At 41.6% G+C, this 17,033-nt stretch overlaps 2 protein-coding genes across 5 annotated transcripts in view; one reads left to right on the forward strand and one right to left on the reverse strand.

The window, feature by feature from the left end:
• The window catches only part of LOC124005011 (CAP-Gly domain-containing linker protein 3-like), a 28,338-nt gene extending 16,518 nt beyond the window's left edge, over positions 1 to 11,820 (forward strand). For 2 of the 3 annotated variants that reach the window (XM_046313838.1, XM_046313837.1), the window contains exons 4-15: positions 2,146 to 2,239; positions 2,395 to 2,556; positions 3,134 to 3,252; positions 5,436 to 5,672; positions 5,969 to 6,028; positions 6,795 to 6,930; positions 7,121 to 7,270; positions 7,749 to 7,883; positions 8,003 to 8,126; positions 8,373 to 8,440; positions 8,551 to 8,623; positions 8,757 to 11,820. In XM_046313838.1, coding sequence (XP_046169794.1) covers positions 2,146 to 2,239; positions 2,395 to 2,556; positions 3,134 to 3,252; positions 5,436 to 5,672; positions 5,969 to 6,028; positions 6,795 to 6,930; positions 7,121 to 7,270; positions 7,749 to 7,883; positions 8,003 to 8,126; positions 8,373 to 8,440; positions 8,551 to 8,623; positions 8,757 to 8,811 — 1,413 coding nt within the window. In that variant the 3' untranslated portion in view covers positions 8,812 to 11,820. The remainder of the gene's footprint in view (positions 1 to 2,145; positions 2,240 to 2,394; positions 2,557 to 3,133; positions 3,253 to 5,435; positions 5,673 to 5,968; positions 6,029 to 6,794; positions 6,931 to 7,120; positions 7,271 to 7,748; positions 7,884 to 8,002; positions 8,127 to 8,372; positions 8,441 to 8,550; positions 8,624 to 8,756) is intronic. The other variant, XM_046313839.1, reaches the window with a different exon arrangement.
• Positions 11,821 to 11,880: 60 nt separating this feature from the next.
• LOC124005014 (homeobox protein goosecoid-like) lies at positions 11,881 to 13,496 on the reverse strand. Of its 2 annotated transcripts, XM_046313844.1 has the most exons (4): positions 13,246 to 13,496; positions 12,669 to 12,722; positions 12,307 to 12,494; positions 11,881 to 12,207 (listed from the first exon to the last, which is right to left on the reverse strand). In XM_046313844.1, the coding sequence occupies exons 1-4, from the start codon at positions 13,289 to 13,291 to the stop codon at positions 12,067 to 12,069; spliced, it is 429 nt and encodes a 142-aa protein (XP_046169800.1). In that variant the 5' UTR covers positions 13,292 to 13,496; the 3' UTR covers positions 11,881 to 12,066. The 2 variants fall into 2 exon arrangements, with proteins under 2 accessions (XP_046169800.1, XP_046169798.1); XM_046313842.1 differs by lacking the exon at positions 13,246 to 13,496 and having other exon boundaries at positions 12,669 to 13,195.
• Positions 13,497 to 17,033: the final 3,537 nt, after the last annotated feature.

Consider the following 17,033-nt stretch of genomic DNA (forward strand, 5'->3'; position numbering starts at 1 on the left):
GTAATTGTGTTGTTCGACCGCTCTTTGTGGTGAAATCCTGCGGCTCTGAGCCGGTCAGCAGCGGTACACTGTTATTGTTGGCCAAGGTCCTACTAGAAGATTACAGACTCGTTATCACACTAACCTAGTAAGTGAGTGTTTTTTGACAAAACCCACTAGTAGAGCCTCAACGTTGGTAAGGCTCCACAAAGAGAACCCATTAAGGCACAAGGCAAGCCTAAGATGAGTACTTCCCAGTCCCATGCCCATACACAGTATGTGCTGTTGAATAAGCAAGTGTATGTGTATGGGCATGGGATTGGGAAATACTCATCTTGTGTTTGTCTTGTGCCTTAATGGGTTGTTTTATTTTGGGATCTGTATTGTTGGGAGGCTTGGTGGCTTTGGCTTCTGTTCATCTGTTGCTCAGATGAAAGTGCACAGCTTTAGCTCAGGACCAACCATTACTGCAGTGTGAGTAGTGTTAATGTGACCATAGGAGTAGGAACTCTCATAACCCTGAGGGGGAAGAGTGATGAGGGTGGGATGTGAATCAACATAAAGTATGCATACTTCAAGTTTCAGACTCATTTCCTAATCCCGCCCTACTGTCTTGGAGAGAGGGAAGATATGCCCCATAAAAACACATGTACACACACCAAGCAAATACACACTCTTAGTTAACTCGGTTTCCTCTTAGCCTTGCAGATTTAGTGTTAGGATTGGTCGTAAAGTCAGCCTCAGTTCCTGGGTGTCCCCTGGGACTCCATGATGGCTGTGATTGATGGCTGAGATAATAGGGTCTTTCCATTACCCAAACAGGCTCTGCACTAAGACAGACTCTAAATCAGACCAGGCTGTCAGATATGGGCAAAGAACAACTCTGCTGCACTCTCAGTAAACAACCTCAGCCCTCTGGCAAATAGTCAATGTCTTTTTGACAGTATTTGAGAGTATTTTCATTAACAAAGATGCATTGACTTATCTGCAAAAGGCTTATGTGGATGTAGGCTTTTGCTCCAATCAAATCAGGAACGCACCTGATTCAACCTAACAAAGTCCTAAATGAAGTCGAATCAGGAGTGTATGGCTTTGGCACATACAGATTGGCCACCGCTTCTTAACAAGCTACTTGGATAGCCCCGAATTCCTTTTCGACAATGTTAGCCTCGTGTTAGCATTGTAGCTACAGGGATCCATCTTATAGAATCCATGTTGAATCATGAAAGTGTGCATGGTGGTGTCCTCATTAAGCCTCAGGAGAGGACTTGTCTGATAATATCTTGTTCATTCAGTTGGACTACATGCCTCTGTATGAAAAGGCATAGTCTCAGGGCTTGAGGAGAGTGTGCTCATTTCGTCTCTCTTGATTGACTCGGGTGGATATTGAACTGTCCCAAGATAGTTGCTAGTCCAGTTCAGGAATCAGGATGGGTCCTTTTTCACCTGTCACTCGACACCCGTCACTGCTGTCTGCTGGCACGAGAGAGAGAGCTAATTAACTGGAGCTTCACTGCATCTTCAAATCTTCACCGTTGGGAATATGGCTTTACATAGCACATCTGACACTCAGCGAGACATTGATGGAGGTTATTCCACGTTGTAAAGGGTGCCATGAATAGTTTGCTGTTATCTCCCATTAGTACTGTTTCCAATGTACCGAGTACAAGCTTAGATATTCAGCTGAAACAGCATAGTTAATGAATGTCACTTCCAGTAACGACTGCCATCATTTCAATATTTGTCTCCCTCAAATGTTTTACCTATCCAAAATGGCTGCCGGTTCCTCATGTAGATGGATGCTACTCCGCAAGGACAGCCTCTGATGAAGTTGCAATACAGTGGAAATGAACGTGGCGCTTAATTCATGACACAACAGGAAGCTATCCTCACCTTACCCATCATTAGAGTTCACGAACACGTGTCGTCTGTGCTATTTGGGTGTGAATGGCTCATCCTGCTAATGTGGCTACGCTAAGCACAGGGAGCATCACTCAGAGAGATGAGAGGCTATTGCCCTGGGGTGGTGTGGTCTGTATGTGTGAGTGATGACTGGCCTTAGTGTTTCATAGTGTTTTAAAGGCATCTGATAGTACTTCTCTCTCTGCCTTTCCCCTAGCCTCTCGCTCTCTCTCTCTTCACTGAACAGTCCTTGTCTCCTCTCAGATCTTGAAGCGTGGTTGCCATGTCAACGACCGTGACGGACTGACAGACATGACCTTGCTCCACTACAGTTGCAAAGCCGGGGCCCATGGAGTCGGTGAGACTCTCAAACAAACTCTCAACTGATTGTTCATTTCAAATGTCTGAATCCTTAATAAAGCTTTCATAAAATAAAGTGTTTTTAGTTTAAGATTCAGTGCAGTTTTACTGTAGATTCCTAAAAATTTTGTCCATCTTTGTGACCCCGTCCAGGTGACCCTGCCGCTGCTCTCAGGCTGTCCAATCAGCTAATTTCCATGGGGGCAGACGTGAGTCTCCGCAGCCGCTGGACCAACATGAACGCCCTGCACTACGCAGCCTACTTCGACGTGCCAGAGCTGATTCGCATTCTCCTCAAGGCCTCCAAACCCCGAGGTGAGTAGCGTCAACACAACCCATGTAGCCTACCTAGCCGACTAACAACATAGTCAGTCCTCGGGAGCTGTTGGACACTAATAAACCTCTCCAAACACTCCCCAGACGACTTCCCTCACCCTGTCCGCACACTCACTCACTGTATACACACACACTCGCACTCCAAAGCTCCTGCTTGGACCTTGTCAGTTCTAGCATGCTCCTGGTGTATGTCCTGTATGTTCCTGTATTTCTCCTCCCTCCTCTCCCTGGACTTCCAATCAGAACGAACACTGCATCCAGCCCCTACCAACATTGACCCAAGGCCATTTCATTAACTCCTACATTGATTTATCATCGCTCCACCACACCTGACCATTGATTGTGGCCGTTTTGTCTCAATTGTTATTTTCCTGCCTAAGGACCATGGGTCTCAAGCACAACACGAGACTCCTAAGAGATTAAATTGGCAATGCTTTCAGGGACCCCTAGGAGAAGGAATTGGCTTACGCTTTTAGAATAAAACTAAGACAATAGGTGACGTTGGCTTTACAATTCAGATTGATTTGATCTGAACCTGGTTGTACTGTCTCTGTAGTGCTGAATTCCACCTGTAGTGACTTCCACCATGGCACAGCCCTGCACATCGCTGCCTCCAACCTGTGTCTGGGATCAGTCCAGTGTCTGCTAGAGCATGGAGCCAACCCCACTGTCCGGGTAAGAGCACTATTGACTAGACCTCTCTTTTGTACGTCTCTTTCTCATGGTAACTAACTACAAACAGAAATGCTGAAATTGAATATGGCATATACACTCACTGGACAGTTTATTAGGTGCTTGATCGCTCCTACAGACAGTGAGTCTTATGGCCTGCTATATAAAGCAGGCAGACAGGCATCGAGGCATTCAGTAACTGTTGGATTGAACATTAGAATGGGCAAAACAAGTGACCTAAACGACTTCGAGTGTGGTATGATTGTCGGTGTCAGGCGCGCCGGATCCTGTATCTTCGAAACGGCTGCCCTCCTGGGCTTTTCGCGCACAACAGTGTCTAGGGTTTGCCAAGAATGGTGTGACAATCAAAAACCATCCAATCAGCAGCTGTCCTGTGGGCGAAAACAGCTTGTTGATGAGAGATGTCGAAGGAGAGCAGCAAGAATCGTGTAAGCTACACGCTTAGAGAAAAGGGTTCCAAAAGTGTTCTTCGGCTGTCCCCATAGGAGAACCCTTTTTGGTTCCAGGTAGAACCCTTTTGGGTTCCATGTAGAACCCTCTATAGAAAGGGTTCTACCTGGAACCCTTTAATTTTCTAGATATACTCTTAGAAGAAAAGGTGTTAACAGGCGGGCAGCAAACACATAAATAACACCACAGTACAACCGTGGTGTGCAGAATAGCATCCCGGAATACACAACTCGTCGATCCTTGTCATGGATTGGCTATCGCAGCAGACGACCCCACCGGATTCCACTCCTATCAGCTAAAAACAAGAAGAAGCTGCTCCAGTGCGCACGGGATCACCAACACTGGACAATTGAGGAGTGGACATCGCCTGGAACATGACAGCGAGTTCAGTTATTTTTGAGTGTCCTGGTCAGTCCCCAGACCTCAACCCAATAGAATATCTTTGGGTTGAGATGGAACGGGCTGTTCGCAGCATGAATGTACCGCTGTCTAATCTTCATGAAACTGCGTGATGCCATCGCGTCAGCATGAACCAACATCCCTGTGGAACTTTTCCGACCCCTTGTGGAATTTTCCGAAGAATTCAGGCTGTTCTGAAGGCAAAAGGGGGCCTGACCCGGTACCACAGTATATAGGTGGACCTAATAGAATGGGTGTGCATCTGAGGTTTCATGTCTCTTTGATATGATTTCTTGGTAACTTAAAAGGGAGCTGAACCTCCTGATTTGGCCTCGTTTTTCAGCTTGGTCATTAAGAAGCAACTTCATAAGAAATAACTATTTTTTGTGTGTCTGCACGTGGCAAGCAGTCTTTGGTTTGTACATTCACTCTCTCAAAACAGTACACGGTTACAGTCACTCACCCTTCTAGATAACGTGAAACAGTCTAACAGGCCTTGAAGTCGCTTAGGAAAGCTTTTGCTTTTTTTAGCCAACTTCTTTCACCAATTAGCTTTAGTCAGCTGGTGTGCGACCGTGGCAAGTTGGTTTGACATTTGATAACTCTGGGGCTTGTTAGGGACCATAAATAATTTACACAATGTAAATGGCGCTGTATTTTTTATGTTGCCCACCTTTTAGTTGTCTCATTAAATTATTTCAATATTTGTATTTGAATTTCTACAATTTATAGTTGGTTTGAGGTTGTTAGATCATTGAAATTTGGAGCTATTGGCATTTAAAAATATTGTCCCGTGTACATTGTGTAATTTACTGATGTCCCTAACTAGCCCCATAGGGCTATCGAATGTCAAACCAAATTGACCATGGACATTATGATCAGGTCTCATGCAGCTGTGCACCAAATTGATGATTACTTGGGTGCTGTCAGCTGTAGGCATGTGGGCAGGCTTAAAATAAACCCAGCCAAAGCTAAACTGTTACAGTACCCTTTTATTCCATGAAATACACTTTATTTCTATCATTTCGCAAATCTCAGACTGACTTTATGACCAAAACTATCCTATTTAGACTTTGTAGTCAATTTTAACAGTATAATAAATGTTTATGGCTCATATCAATGCCACATAGACCATTTTCAAAATGAGATGTTGCTTTTTAGGGGCAGTCGCTCTTTAAAAACACTGTTTCAGATAAAACAGATTCTGTTTCTGTTTTATGTGGGGATGACTTCGACACAAATATGCCAATTTATTTCTGATGTCCCTTTTTCTCTCCCTCCCCTCCCTCCTTCTCTGTCTTCTCTGTCTCTGACAGAATGATAAGGGCCAGGGGCCGGCCGAGGTGGTCCCTGACCCCATGGACATGACTCTGGACAAAGCAGAGGCGGCCATGGTGGCAAAGGAGCTGAAGCAGCTGCTGCTGGACTCTGTGCCACTCAGCTGCAACCTGCCCCGCGCCACCCTGCTCAACTACGACAACATCCCTGGCAACCTCATGCTCACCTCCATCGGCCTGAAACTGGGCGACCGTGTGGTGCTGGACGACATGAAGGTGTGTGTGTGTGTGTGTGTGTGTGCGGTTTGTCAGGATTGGGAGGCAAAGGGTGAGAAATGGGAGCCTCAAAGACTGAAAAAAGTGAATTAAAATAAACTGCTGAATTTTGTGAGCGCGTTTATGTGCATAAGACCATTGAAATGGCTTTCAATTATCTTTATATATTTTTTTATAGTGGCCAGTATGAGGTATCATTCATCCTATATGGTGGAGCCCTGCTGCTTGTTGTACTGTGTGAGAAGAGAACGTGAATTCTAGCAAACATTTATTCCCACTTGTGTTAACACATATAGCTCCCCAAAAAATCGAGCAGTGATGAAATTGACATCTCAGCTCTGCATCACCTGAAGCAGGTGGGTAGCCCTCGACCTGTGTCTTCTTGCATAACTGAGCACATTTAATCGTGTTTTCAGGTGTATTTCAATGACTGACCGCATTACTGACTGCACTAAACGACGTAGTCTCCCTCGGTGCATTCATTTGGTATTTACCATGCATCACTAACTGCACTTCAAATGCATTGAAAACCTATGTGTGGCCTACTGTATGTCAGCAACTGGAATCCACTCAAATGAAATGGTGTCCACATACCTTTGTATATATAGTGTATGTCCTACTGACCACAGTATAATCACTTAAAACATGTTATTGTGTTGAGATGGGTAGACTACTAACCATAGCCTAGACACAGAGCTGGCCAACCCTGTTCCTGGAGAGCTACCCTCCTGAAGGTTTTCGCTCCAACACTAGTAGTAACTAACCTGACTCAGATGATCAACCAGCTAATTATTAGAATCAGGTGCGCTAGATCAGAGTTGGAGCAAAAACCTTCAGATTGGTAGCTCTCCAGGAACAGGGTTGGCCAGGCCTGGGCCCTAGTATCTCAGTAGTAAAGAATGACAGAAAAGTAGCAGATAAGCATGCTGCCCTGGTCTAGAGATGTCTCTGAGACTAGTCCTACCTCAGTGCTGTGGAGAAGTGTTGTTCACCATTTAATCCTGCCTGGTATCACCTTCAATAATACAAATAGCTTGTTTTGTTCGATGAGCCCCTGTGGGGATCAATAAGGTTCATTCAATTTGATAGTCAAAATCCAATATAAATGTCTCTCCTCCACAGACGGGCACCCTGCGCTTCTGTGGGACCACGGAGTTCGCCAGTGGCCAATGGGTAGGGGTGGAGCTGGACGAGCCAGAGGGCAAGAACGACGGAAGTGTGGGGGGGGTGCGTTACTTCATCTGCCCCCCCAAATTGGGTAACCACCTGTTATTTCACTCACATTTTGGGAATTCTTTCTTAAATCTATTGAAATGCGCTAAGATTCCCCGTGAGAAAAGAGCAAAGAGAAGACTTGATTTCATAACTTTCTTTGTCAGTTTTATGCAGGTTTTATGCAATGCAGGTTTTTTTCAGGGTTTTCTCTAATCACTTCTATTGTCCTGAAGGTATCTTTGCTCCAGTGTCGAAAATCGCCAAAGCTGTTGAGCTGGCCCCCTCCTCGGTCACCTCCACACCCAAGACGCCCCGCATGGACTTCTCCCGTGTCACAGGAAAGAACAAGAAAGAAAAGAAGGAAATAATGGAGAGAGAGAAAGGTACAGGAAAGTGAAAGGGGACACCTAGTCAGTTGTACAACTGAAATGCGGCTTCCACAAAAGAGTTTCCCCATCAAGGGCCATGACATTCATTCTCATAGGAGCACAACAAGCCATCTGTTGAATCACAGTCTTTATAACACATAAATAACACATGACTCATAGACTTTATAACACATTATAAACTGGTTCGAGCCCTGAATGCTGATTGGCTGACAGCCATATACCACGGGTATGACAAAATATTTGTTTTTACGGCTCTAATTACGTTGGTAACCAGTTTATAATAGCAATAAGGCACCTCGGGGGTTGGTGGTATATGGCCAATATACCACGGTTAGGGGCTGTATCCAGGCACTCCGCGCTGTGTCGTGTATAAGAACAGCCCTTAGCCATGAAATATTGGCCATATACCACACCCCTCGTGCCTTATTGCTTAAAAATAACTTGTTAACTAACATTTGATTTCCTCCATCAGCTCTGAGGAAGAAGTCTATGTCCGTGGCCAGTCTGGACCCAGATGGGGTGAAAGTGGAACTTGGAGACCGGGTGCTGGTTGCTGGTGTGAAGCAGGGAATCATACGCTATTACGGAAAGACAGACTTTGCCCCAGGTAGGTCTGCTGGGAAATCAAGTCACTGCAACACTGGTGGTGGTAATTTCAAGAAATGTTTGACAAATGCTTAGAAATGTTTAATCAAGTTGAACTATTGATGATGTCTGTGTGTCCAGGTTACTGGTTTGGTGTGGAGCTGGAGCAGCCCACAGGAAAGCATGACGGGTCTGTTTTTGGTGTCCGCTACTTCACCTGCCTGCCCAAGTACGGCGTCTTTGCACCCCCGTCTCGCGTACAGAGGTAACATTACCTATTTTAACACCTGGTTTTTAAAAATGACCCTAAGATTACGTAACGACTTTATTGATAAGAAAGCATTTTACTGTACAGAACCTGTGGCATAAGCATGTTACTATGCTTAACAGTCATTCTCAGGCGAAGATCTAGACAATATCAAACGTTCTCTGTTGTGATTGTAAAGGTTCATTCTGAACCGACTGACCGTCTTGTACAATACTAAGCACGGCTGTTTTAATGATCTCTCAGAATCGGCGGATCAAAGGACGGTCAGAGCGGCGACGGCACGATGGTGAAGAAAGTCCACCAGGTGTCTAGTAAGTATCCACGGTCAAATCCGTCCGGTCATGTTAGCCAGCCCATGTCATCATGTACCTTCTCCTCCCACGTCTGCATTCTATCCAAAGATGTTCTTTGTTTATTCTAGTGAACCAGCCGAAGCGTAAATTCAACGCGGTGAGGTCACCTAAGGACATCACGTCTGAGAGCTCAATATCCAGGTAGAGTCTCTTCTTTTCCTCTCTGTGTTGTCTCTGAGTCAACAAATAGCACCTTAGAAATAAGCTCCTGTTGATGAATATGTCCAGTGACGCGAATCCCTCTCCTCTTCCTCCTGCTCATCCTCTTCCTCAGGTTGCTGTTCTGCTGCTGGTTCCCCTGGATGCTGCGAGCCGAGATGCAGTCCTAACCACACTCTCCTTCCACCTCCTCTTCCTCCTCCTCAAAAGATCTACTGCTCTCCTCTTAGTGTCCATCTTTCATTTGTGCTTTTCTCTCGCTGTTGCTGTCAGAATTACAGTAGTGAATCACTGCCCCCCCTCCCCTCCACTCTCCATTCCCCTTGATTGCAGTCAGTCCTATAGCAAAACCTAGTGCCTTGTATGTTAACTAACATCCTGCATTCCGTTTGTAACACTAATAATGAGACAAAATAATTGTAACTCGAAATCTGGGACACAAACTCTACAAAAGCAACTATCTAATAGATATATTCATTTAGTTTTTGTAAGTTTCTCTATTTTGGTGTCGATTGCTTGTTGTTACCCTGTCAGAAGTTGCCAAAACCCTTAGACCAGTCAGCCAACTTCTCATGCCATGGAGCTTCTACTAGGGAACCTTTCAAATGACTAAGTACATACTGATATACTTTGATTTGCTGCTGCTTCATCCTCATTTACAGTATTTCAGAGGAGACCAACACATTGTCTGTCTGTCGTACTAAAGGGATTGATCCAAAATGTGTTACTAATTTATTTTCCCATAAACATGCCTTTTTATTGTGAAAAGATGTGACATGAATATATGGTCATGTTCTTCTAATGTCATATGTCCTAAAGAAAACAGGGTTTAATATTATTCAGGATTCCTACATCCACTATTTCTCCACTTGCACTCTGAGAATTTTCCCAAATGTACAATTGGAAATTTGTATATAGTATTGATATGCTTGTTAATGGGCTTGTGTAATTGTAATATGCTCACACTTGGTCCGAAAATGAAGTTCCTGGTCTCCGGAACTAAATTCTTTGAGAGATCCCTGTTAAATACTAGTTACCAGTTTTAGGAAATGTAATGCTAGCACGTACGTATGTCAATCATAATGTCCCAACTTCATTTCTGAAGGACATCTTTATCTGCACAGATAACTCCTCTACCCTTGAAAGACAATTTTCGAGCAATGGTATAAATCGTGGTATTATAGACACCTCTATTTGTCCATAACCTGGTCAAATAAGACTTTCATAACTTGGTTTTAGGTGTTTATTGCACTTTTGAACCAGTTGGTCTCAGATCCAAGTTACGTTAACCAAAATAGCTGCTCACCCCAAAATGTAATATAAGGGTAAACCACTTAGGTTAATATTGTTAAAGCTGTTTTCTTTATTGTGTAGCATGAAGTAGCAATAACTTTTGCTTAACTTTTAACTTAAACGTAATGTTAAAAAAAGCTTTATTTGCCCACATTTTTAAGTTTTGTTTATAGAAATAGGACATCTACAGGGGTACCAAAATATACTTGTTCAAGATATGCTTCTTAATAAACTAGTACCCTCCTCCCCATCTGTAGGTTCCTTGTGGCACCAAAAGTGTTAATCTCAGGCTAAATCTGCACAGACGGAACATCTGCTAGAACAGTGCTGCCACAGTTTACACCCTCTGTTGGCTATCCTCTCATGCTTCTCTCTCCTTCTCTCTCAAAGTTAGGCTTTGGTAAGTCTGTGGGTGTGAGCATTAGGGAAAAAAAATATGACCGTCTAAACTTGTGTGCGCTTAATGTCAAAATCTATGAGTATGTGCATAAAAACAGCAATATTTAACTGTGTACTTTGCAATGTGGATATGGATAGTGTCTTTTGTCTACTCAACACTATGTAATAACACCATGAGGAGGAGAGAAAACACCTGAACTTCCTCCTGCACTCTGAACACCGTTGTGAACATCCTGTGTTAACAGCACCGCGGAACAACGACAAAAATACTCATTATCAGGAAGTGTCTAAATACTGTTGCACCATGTCGTTCTCCAAAATCGCCCCTTGTAAAATGTGGCACTGAGCAATGTGGAACTGAACGCAACAATGCGTGGTTGTTTTTTATTTTGCTAGTGTAAAGTTATGACTAGGTCTGTAAGAGAGCCGCTGAACAACAAGGATACTATGAGGGAATCAGCTTCCGCTTGATTTGATCTGAATAAGGGAGAGGAGTATATCCAGTTTGAGAGAAACTCGTCCATTAAACCTCAGTCATTTATTGGGATACTTAAGATCCTGTGGCATTTGGAACTTTTCTCATTTTTAAAATTTAATTTAATTACTATCTCAACACAAAATGTTGCAAACTTTATCAGGACAGCTCGCTTTGTTAAAATCCTATGTTAGCCAAGAAAGGCTCAAATTATACTGTGTCAAGGACTGTGAGTTTCTTTACTAGTAGATAACAAACAAATCCTCGCCCCATACTGAAGTGCTTGATAATGAGTACGAACACATCAGAATGTCTTGTCTTTACTACTTATGCTGGAAAAATGTCATTAGAAAAAAATGTCAACATTGTTCATACTTACTACATGGTTGAGTTCAATAGTTGGTTGACTGGCAGATTTTATGCTCAAGAAAAGTCGTTTGATGCCAAGATTGACCAAAATGGTGTAGTTATTGCCTCGATGTTACACTCTGGTAGCATAATGTGTACCATAATATGCCAGTAGATGTCACTAATGTGTTACTTTGTTATCATCTACAACTAACAACTTGACAAGAATCTACGTTGATGAGTCAGTCCTCTCTTCAAATGTTATGTTCATTCGAGGACACTATGAACATGTATGTAATCTTATTAAGTGGTGTACTGTCATGTTTTTTTTAACTAAAAAAACATGTTATTCTAAAACTATCTCAACAATGGTTAATTTTCTTCATAGACATGTCGTTGCAGTTTGTTAAAAATATATTTTGATAATTTCACTAAGTGTACTTTTATTTTCCAGTTTTCCAGTGTGTTGGTGTCTGTGTCCAAAAATAGTTAATTAACTGGGGGTGGGGGTGTACTGTTGGATTTATTATAGTGTCGTGAATAATATTAATTGCATGCTCTTTATTTGCTGAAAGTTTCTTTTTACGATGGTGTATCTCAGCATGAAAATGCTTATAATTACAACTCTGACTATGAATCTAATAAAAGTTGATGTTGTTTTCTACATTTGCTGTTGCTTGCTTTTGTTCAAACAACTTTAGAGATAAATCACTCAGACACTTACTGTAATTGCCCAAATGTGCATTTATTGCAGGTCTAAACAATTAAATTTAGTTTTTACATTAAATGCCCACCGATTAATTGCTATATGGGGATATTTACGCGTTGTGAGGGAGCCTAATGGCGTATGAACTCAAGTGAACATAAATTAGTGTAAAGAAATCATATGTTCTTGTTATCATCAGAGGAATCATGAGAAGCTGTTTCCCTGGAAGCTGCGCTTGTCGGAGACTGTTGGCCGGTCTCTTTTCGAAGTAGCCAGGTCTGGGGATTCGGCCTTGATGCCGCTCTTCTGCCTCTTTCGGCGCGCACGACGGTTTTTGAACCATACCTAGAGAAATGGAACAAATTATGTCAAGTCCAGAAAATAACTTGTAACTTAAACAGTTACACAACCACTTTTCTAAAAGCAAACGTATCCTTCTCTTACCCTAACACTTTCCTCCGTGAGGCCCATCTTCCTGGCTAGTTCAGCCCGTCCCTCCACGCCGGGGTAATTCGTTTGTTCGAACAGCTGATCCAGTTGTTTGGTCTGGCTGTCCGTGAACACTGTGCGCATTCTGCCACGATTTATTTGGTTTCCACCTTGGTTCAAGTAAGTGCACAGAGGCTGAGACCCTGAGATTTTAAAAAATATTTAAAAAAAAACATGATTAAGCAGTCAAAAGCAAGCAAAGAGAAGAAGAAAAATGGTAGGCCTATACTTTGTAACAATGTAGCACTACAGTTCAATACTTTGTGGCCTCAACATAAGTCTATGTAGTGACATAATCAAATGTAAAACTATCTCACCTCTTTCATCGTTGAAAACTCTGTGTTGAGTTGCAGTAGGACACAGATTAATATCTGCATGATGACAATGAAATGATCCATAACTAAGGTAACTGCTACTAGAATCAAACGTGTGTGATATGGTCGGAACCTGCAGCATGTGTGCGGTTGTCATATTTCCATATATACCATATTTCCAGTTTTCATTATGTGGATTTGAGTGTCCATGGTGGAAGGTGCCAGACAAACATGCAAAATGTTGTGAAGATTCGGCTCCAGTTGTATAAGAAGGTCCCACTTCAGTGCCTAAAATGCGTTCAATGCTGAAGTTTGAAATGTTGTTCGTATCCATGCTCAGGGGTAGAAGTCCCTCTAAAACAGTTAGGTACGTGCTCAGGGCTACTTTTTTGTCTCACCTCTCCAACCAGGGACACTGTCCTCCTTCAAATGTGCAGTCTTATGATCAACCCCAAATTATATACTCATCCATTGACAGTTCAAAAACAAGATAAATTGTCAAATGTAACCCCTCATTATTATGCCATTTACATCCCTTTTTGTACTAAAGAAAATGCCTAATGGCCCATAATGGCTTTACCTTTTTTGAAGATGTCCATTTCAAACGGTCCACGCAGATTCATCATAAAATAACATATACATATTTGGTTCAAAGGATAATGACTTTGATGTCCTCGAATCAAAGTAATATACGCAGTGATTGGTTGTAATTAGTGCTTTTTGACTGATTAGATAGGACGGTCGAAACGGACGATACTAACCGTATGGTGCTTTATGGTGCTTCTGGGATTATACGTGAACAAACATGTCAAGCATTTCTGTTAAAATGGTGTCAGACTACTCTCTGTGATCCAACGTCAATGTAAAGAAACTCAATTGGACATCAATGAGGGAGATAAGAAACCAGACCATAGCTGGCTCATTGATGTTACCTCTGGATTAACTAGATGTAACAATGAACTCTAAATGGAAGAGTATGTATAAATAAATAAAAACTTGAATGAAGTGATCCGTCTCCCAGTGGCAGTTTAATGTTTAATGAATGGGATTATATGGTTAACATAGTCATTTATGTGTTTACATTGTCTTGCCAAATGCAGAATCCTACAATGTAACATTTTACATAATGACAGATGTGCTATCGAATTAAATCATAGGCTACGTTATTTACAGTTCATTCATTTAGGTGTCACTACGCACTACAGAGACTCCGGAGAAAAAGAGGCCTTTACTGTTTGTTTTACGCATAGATTTATGGGTTTTACGCGCTCTGGGATATAATAGGATGTTAATTGTATCACCCTGTTGCAGGAGAACCTTCCTGCAATGCAGAACATGTCTAACTCGTAGTGTATTTGAGGTTTAAAAGGCTTTTGAAGTTCGTCATTTTCACTTTGAAATGTCATACTTGATTTTCACTTACGAAAATTGGATCAACTCCAACAACAATGTCCATTCAATTATAGTCCACATAATAATTCACATTTCCTGTTGCTGCATGATTGTTTTCCTGCTGTATGAAACTAGCTCAAATTAGGATTTTACACAAGACATTTGCATGAGTGAGTCTTATGATCTTTCGTATATGTGGGCTACACAGACGTCCATTTTCAACGTCAAAAATTATTTTGTGAGCATTCACAGCAGCCTTGTGTAGGCATAGTCATTCATAACTCTGAATAACTGTACACAGCCAGCCAATAACTGTACACAGCCTGTAAATAGAACACCCAACTACCTCATCCCCGTATTGTTACTTATCCTCTTGCTCTTTTGCATCCCACTATCTCTACTTGCACATCATCATCTGCACATCTATCATTCCAGTGTTAATGCTAAATTGTAATTATTTCGCCTCCATGGCCTTTTTATTGCCTTACCTCCCTACTCTTCTACATTTGCACACACTTTACATAGATTTTTCTATTGCATTATTGACTGTCCATTTGTTTATGTGTAACTCTGTGTTGTTGTTTTTGTCGCACTGCTTTGCTTTATCTAGGCCAGGTCGCAGTTGTAAATGAGAACTTGTTCTCAACTGGCCTTACTGGTTAAATAAAGGTGAAATAACATAATTAAAAAATCAAATAAATAACCCAGTTATGTAAGATCTTTGTCTGATATATGCTGCTATTGTCTTTGTAACCAGCTGGTGGAGCCCTTTTCCTAAAGACTCCAAAGATGTGCGTTTACTTTGATCATTAGAGGCGTAAGTAGGGCACGAGCACAATTTATTGAACAAAGCGAAAATACTTCACAACGAGACAACGAAACCATCAACGACTGATACTAGCACCCGAATCCAATTCACGAACAACGTTTGTGAAATAGTTAATGTCACAATTGTCGTGTTTGAAACCTTTTCGATCCGTGGTGTGAGACGGCACATGTCACTTTTTACGCACTGAACGGATCAAGAGTAATGCGCTTAACCTACTCCATTCCAGTCAATTACCGGAGCCAATCAGAGATGCTTTGTAAATCCCTACGTAAAATAACCGAATATAGGTTCATATTTCTTGAGTTTTTTATGTACGCTGTTCATATCTGTCTAATAGCCTAACATATGATTACTTTTGTCCATCGAAGGCAGTGCATCCCCATAATCACGAGGGCATACTATATATTAGTATCAATAATATTTGGGAAATATATATTTTTAATCATACTGTACCTTTTGGAATACATTATGTATGGCCATTTATACCTTTGACCAAATGGGGTTTCATGTTCAAAGAAAGTTGTTAGAACTAAATTTTTATTTCACCTTTATTTATTTAACTAGTTAGGCCAGTTGAGAACAAGTTCTCATTTACAACTGTGACCTGGTCAATAATGACCAATAACTGCGACCCTGGATAATAGTTACGACACAAGTAGCCATATGATATTTAGATGGCACATGATCTGTATGGGTTATATGTAAATCCATGTTTTAGATCAAAGAGGTGTCATCTCGGGCATGTTAGACTTGCAAATGCTGACAGTAACTGACAGGACTCAAAAGGGACTAGTGTACAGATCAATCATCCTACTCTCTGTGATCCAACGTCAATGTAAAGAAACTCAATTGGACATCAATGAGGGAGATTAGAAACCAGACCATAGCTGGCTCTTTGATGTTACCTCTGGATTAACTAGATGTAACAATGAACTCTAAATGGAAGAGTATGTATAAAACAAAACAACTTGAATGAAGTGATCCGTCTCCCAGTGGCAGTTTAATGTTTAATGAATGGGATTATATGGTTAACATAGTCATTTATGTGTTTACATTGTCTTGCCAATTGCAGTATCCTACAATGTAACATTTTACATACTGTGAAAGAAAGGCATATGACATTCTTGCATGTGAAACCTGACATCATTACAGAAACACAGCCAGACAGGAGAAAGAATGTCAGGCCTGTGCTACAAGGATTCATTATTACTACCGAATACTGTAGTTTCAAGGCTCAACCTCTGAGAAAAATATTACTCCTCTGCCGGCTGTGAAGGATTTGGACAAACATTCCCTTAACAAGACTTCCCTGTCTACATGCACTGAAAGTTTACAATTCTAGAGTTTTGGGCTTTAACCCAGAAATGACCTAATTCTCATAAAGACGACCTACATGAAATACAGAAATAAAATGTGCTCATTGTGCAATATGCTACCATCAGGGTCAATCTTGTTAAACTGAATAATCAAAATACAGGGAGTCTTTCTTCCCGACGATATGCCTCTGCACCAATCTATCAGTCATAGTCTGTTTGTGTGGCAAATTGAGAAACATCACTGGTCAGCATCAGCATTCCTCCCTGACAAAGAGCAGCATTGACGTGTTTTTCAAAAAATCATTGACTCTTCTAAGATTCAATCAGCTAGGATGCTAACCAAGGCTTCTACCTGCCCTGCTCCCGCTAAGTGTAATGCTAAAATATTTACTCTTGTCTGAGATGAAGACCGGAGCTGACAACTGCAGCTTTTTCCAATGGGAGTACGAAACTCTACAATAAGGAGGGAGGGTTCATGTAACTGAGATACTTTTTTGTGTTTACAATTGGGTTTAATTTGTGGAAATTATAGCCACTTGGGGTTATTGCAATGATGTGACTTGTTAAACCTGGACCTTGAAAACAATCGTAATGCCTGACGAATAGCTTACATTCTGTAAATTGTGTCTCACACAGGTAATATATATGTAATGGCTCAGTAATGATAGTATTTGTCTCATGTTTTGAGCTCTACAAATCAATGCCGATGACTTAATCATAATTTTTCTTCAATTCGTCACCATACAAGGAATGTGAATATTATATGAGTATCGCATCAAGTATGCATTGAAAAGCAGCTCAATTTGCCAGACCACTTACATAATGATTTGA

This window comes from Oncorhynchus gorbuscha, linkage group LG19 (genome assembly GCF_021184085.1).
Source record: "Oncorhynchus gorbuscha isolate QuinsamMale2020 ecotype Even-year linkage group LG19, OgorEven_v1.0, whole genome shotgun sequence".
NCBI classification, from domain to species: Eukaryota; Metazoa; Chordata; class Actinopteri; order Salmoniformes; family Salmonidae; genus Oncorhynchus; species Oncorhynchus gorbuscha.

What these genes read in the sequence shown, in the direction of transcription:
- LOC124005014 (XM_046313842.1), bottom strand. Translation starts at nt 12,999, where the DNA reads ATGGATACGAACAACATTTCAAACTTCAGCATTGAACGCATTTTAGGC. An exon ending in AGTTTTCAACGATGAAAGAG is followed by an intron (nt 12,495 to 12,668) that starts GTGAGATAGTTT and finishes TTAAAATCTCAG; the next exon opens with GGTCTCAGCCTCTGTGCACT. An exon ending in TCACGGAGGAAAGTGTTAGG is followed by an intron (nt 12,208 to 12,306) that starts GTAAGAGAAGGA and finishes CCATTTCTCTAG; the next exon opens with GTATGGTTCAAAAACCGTCG.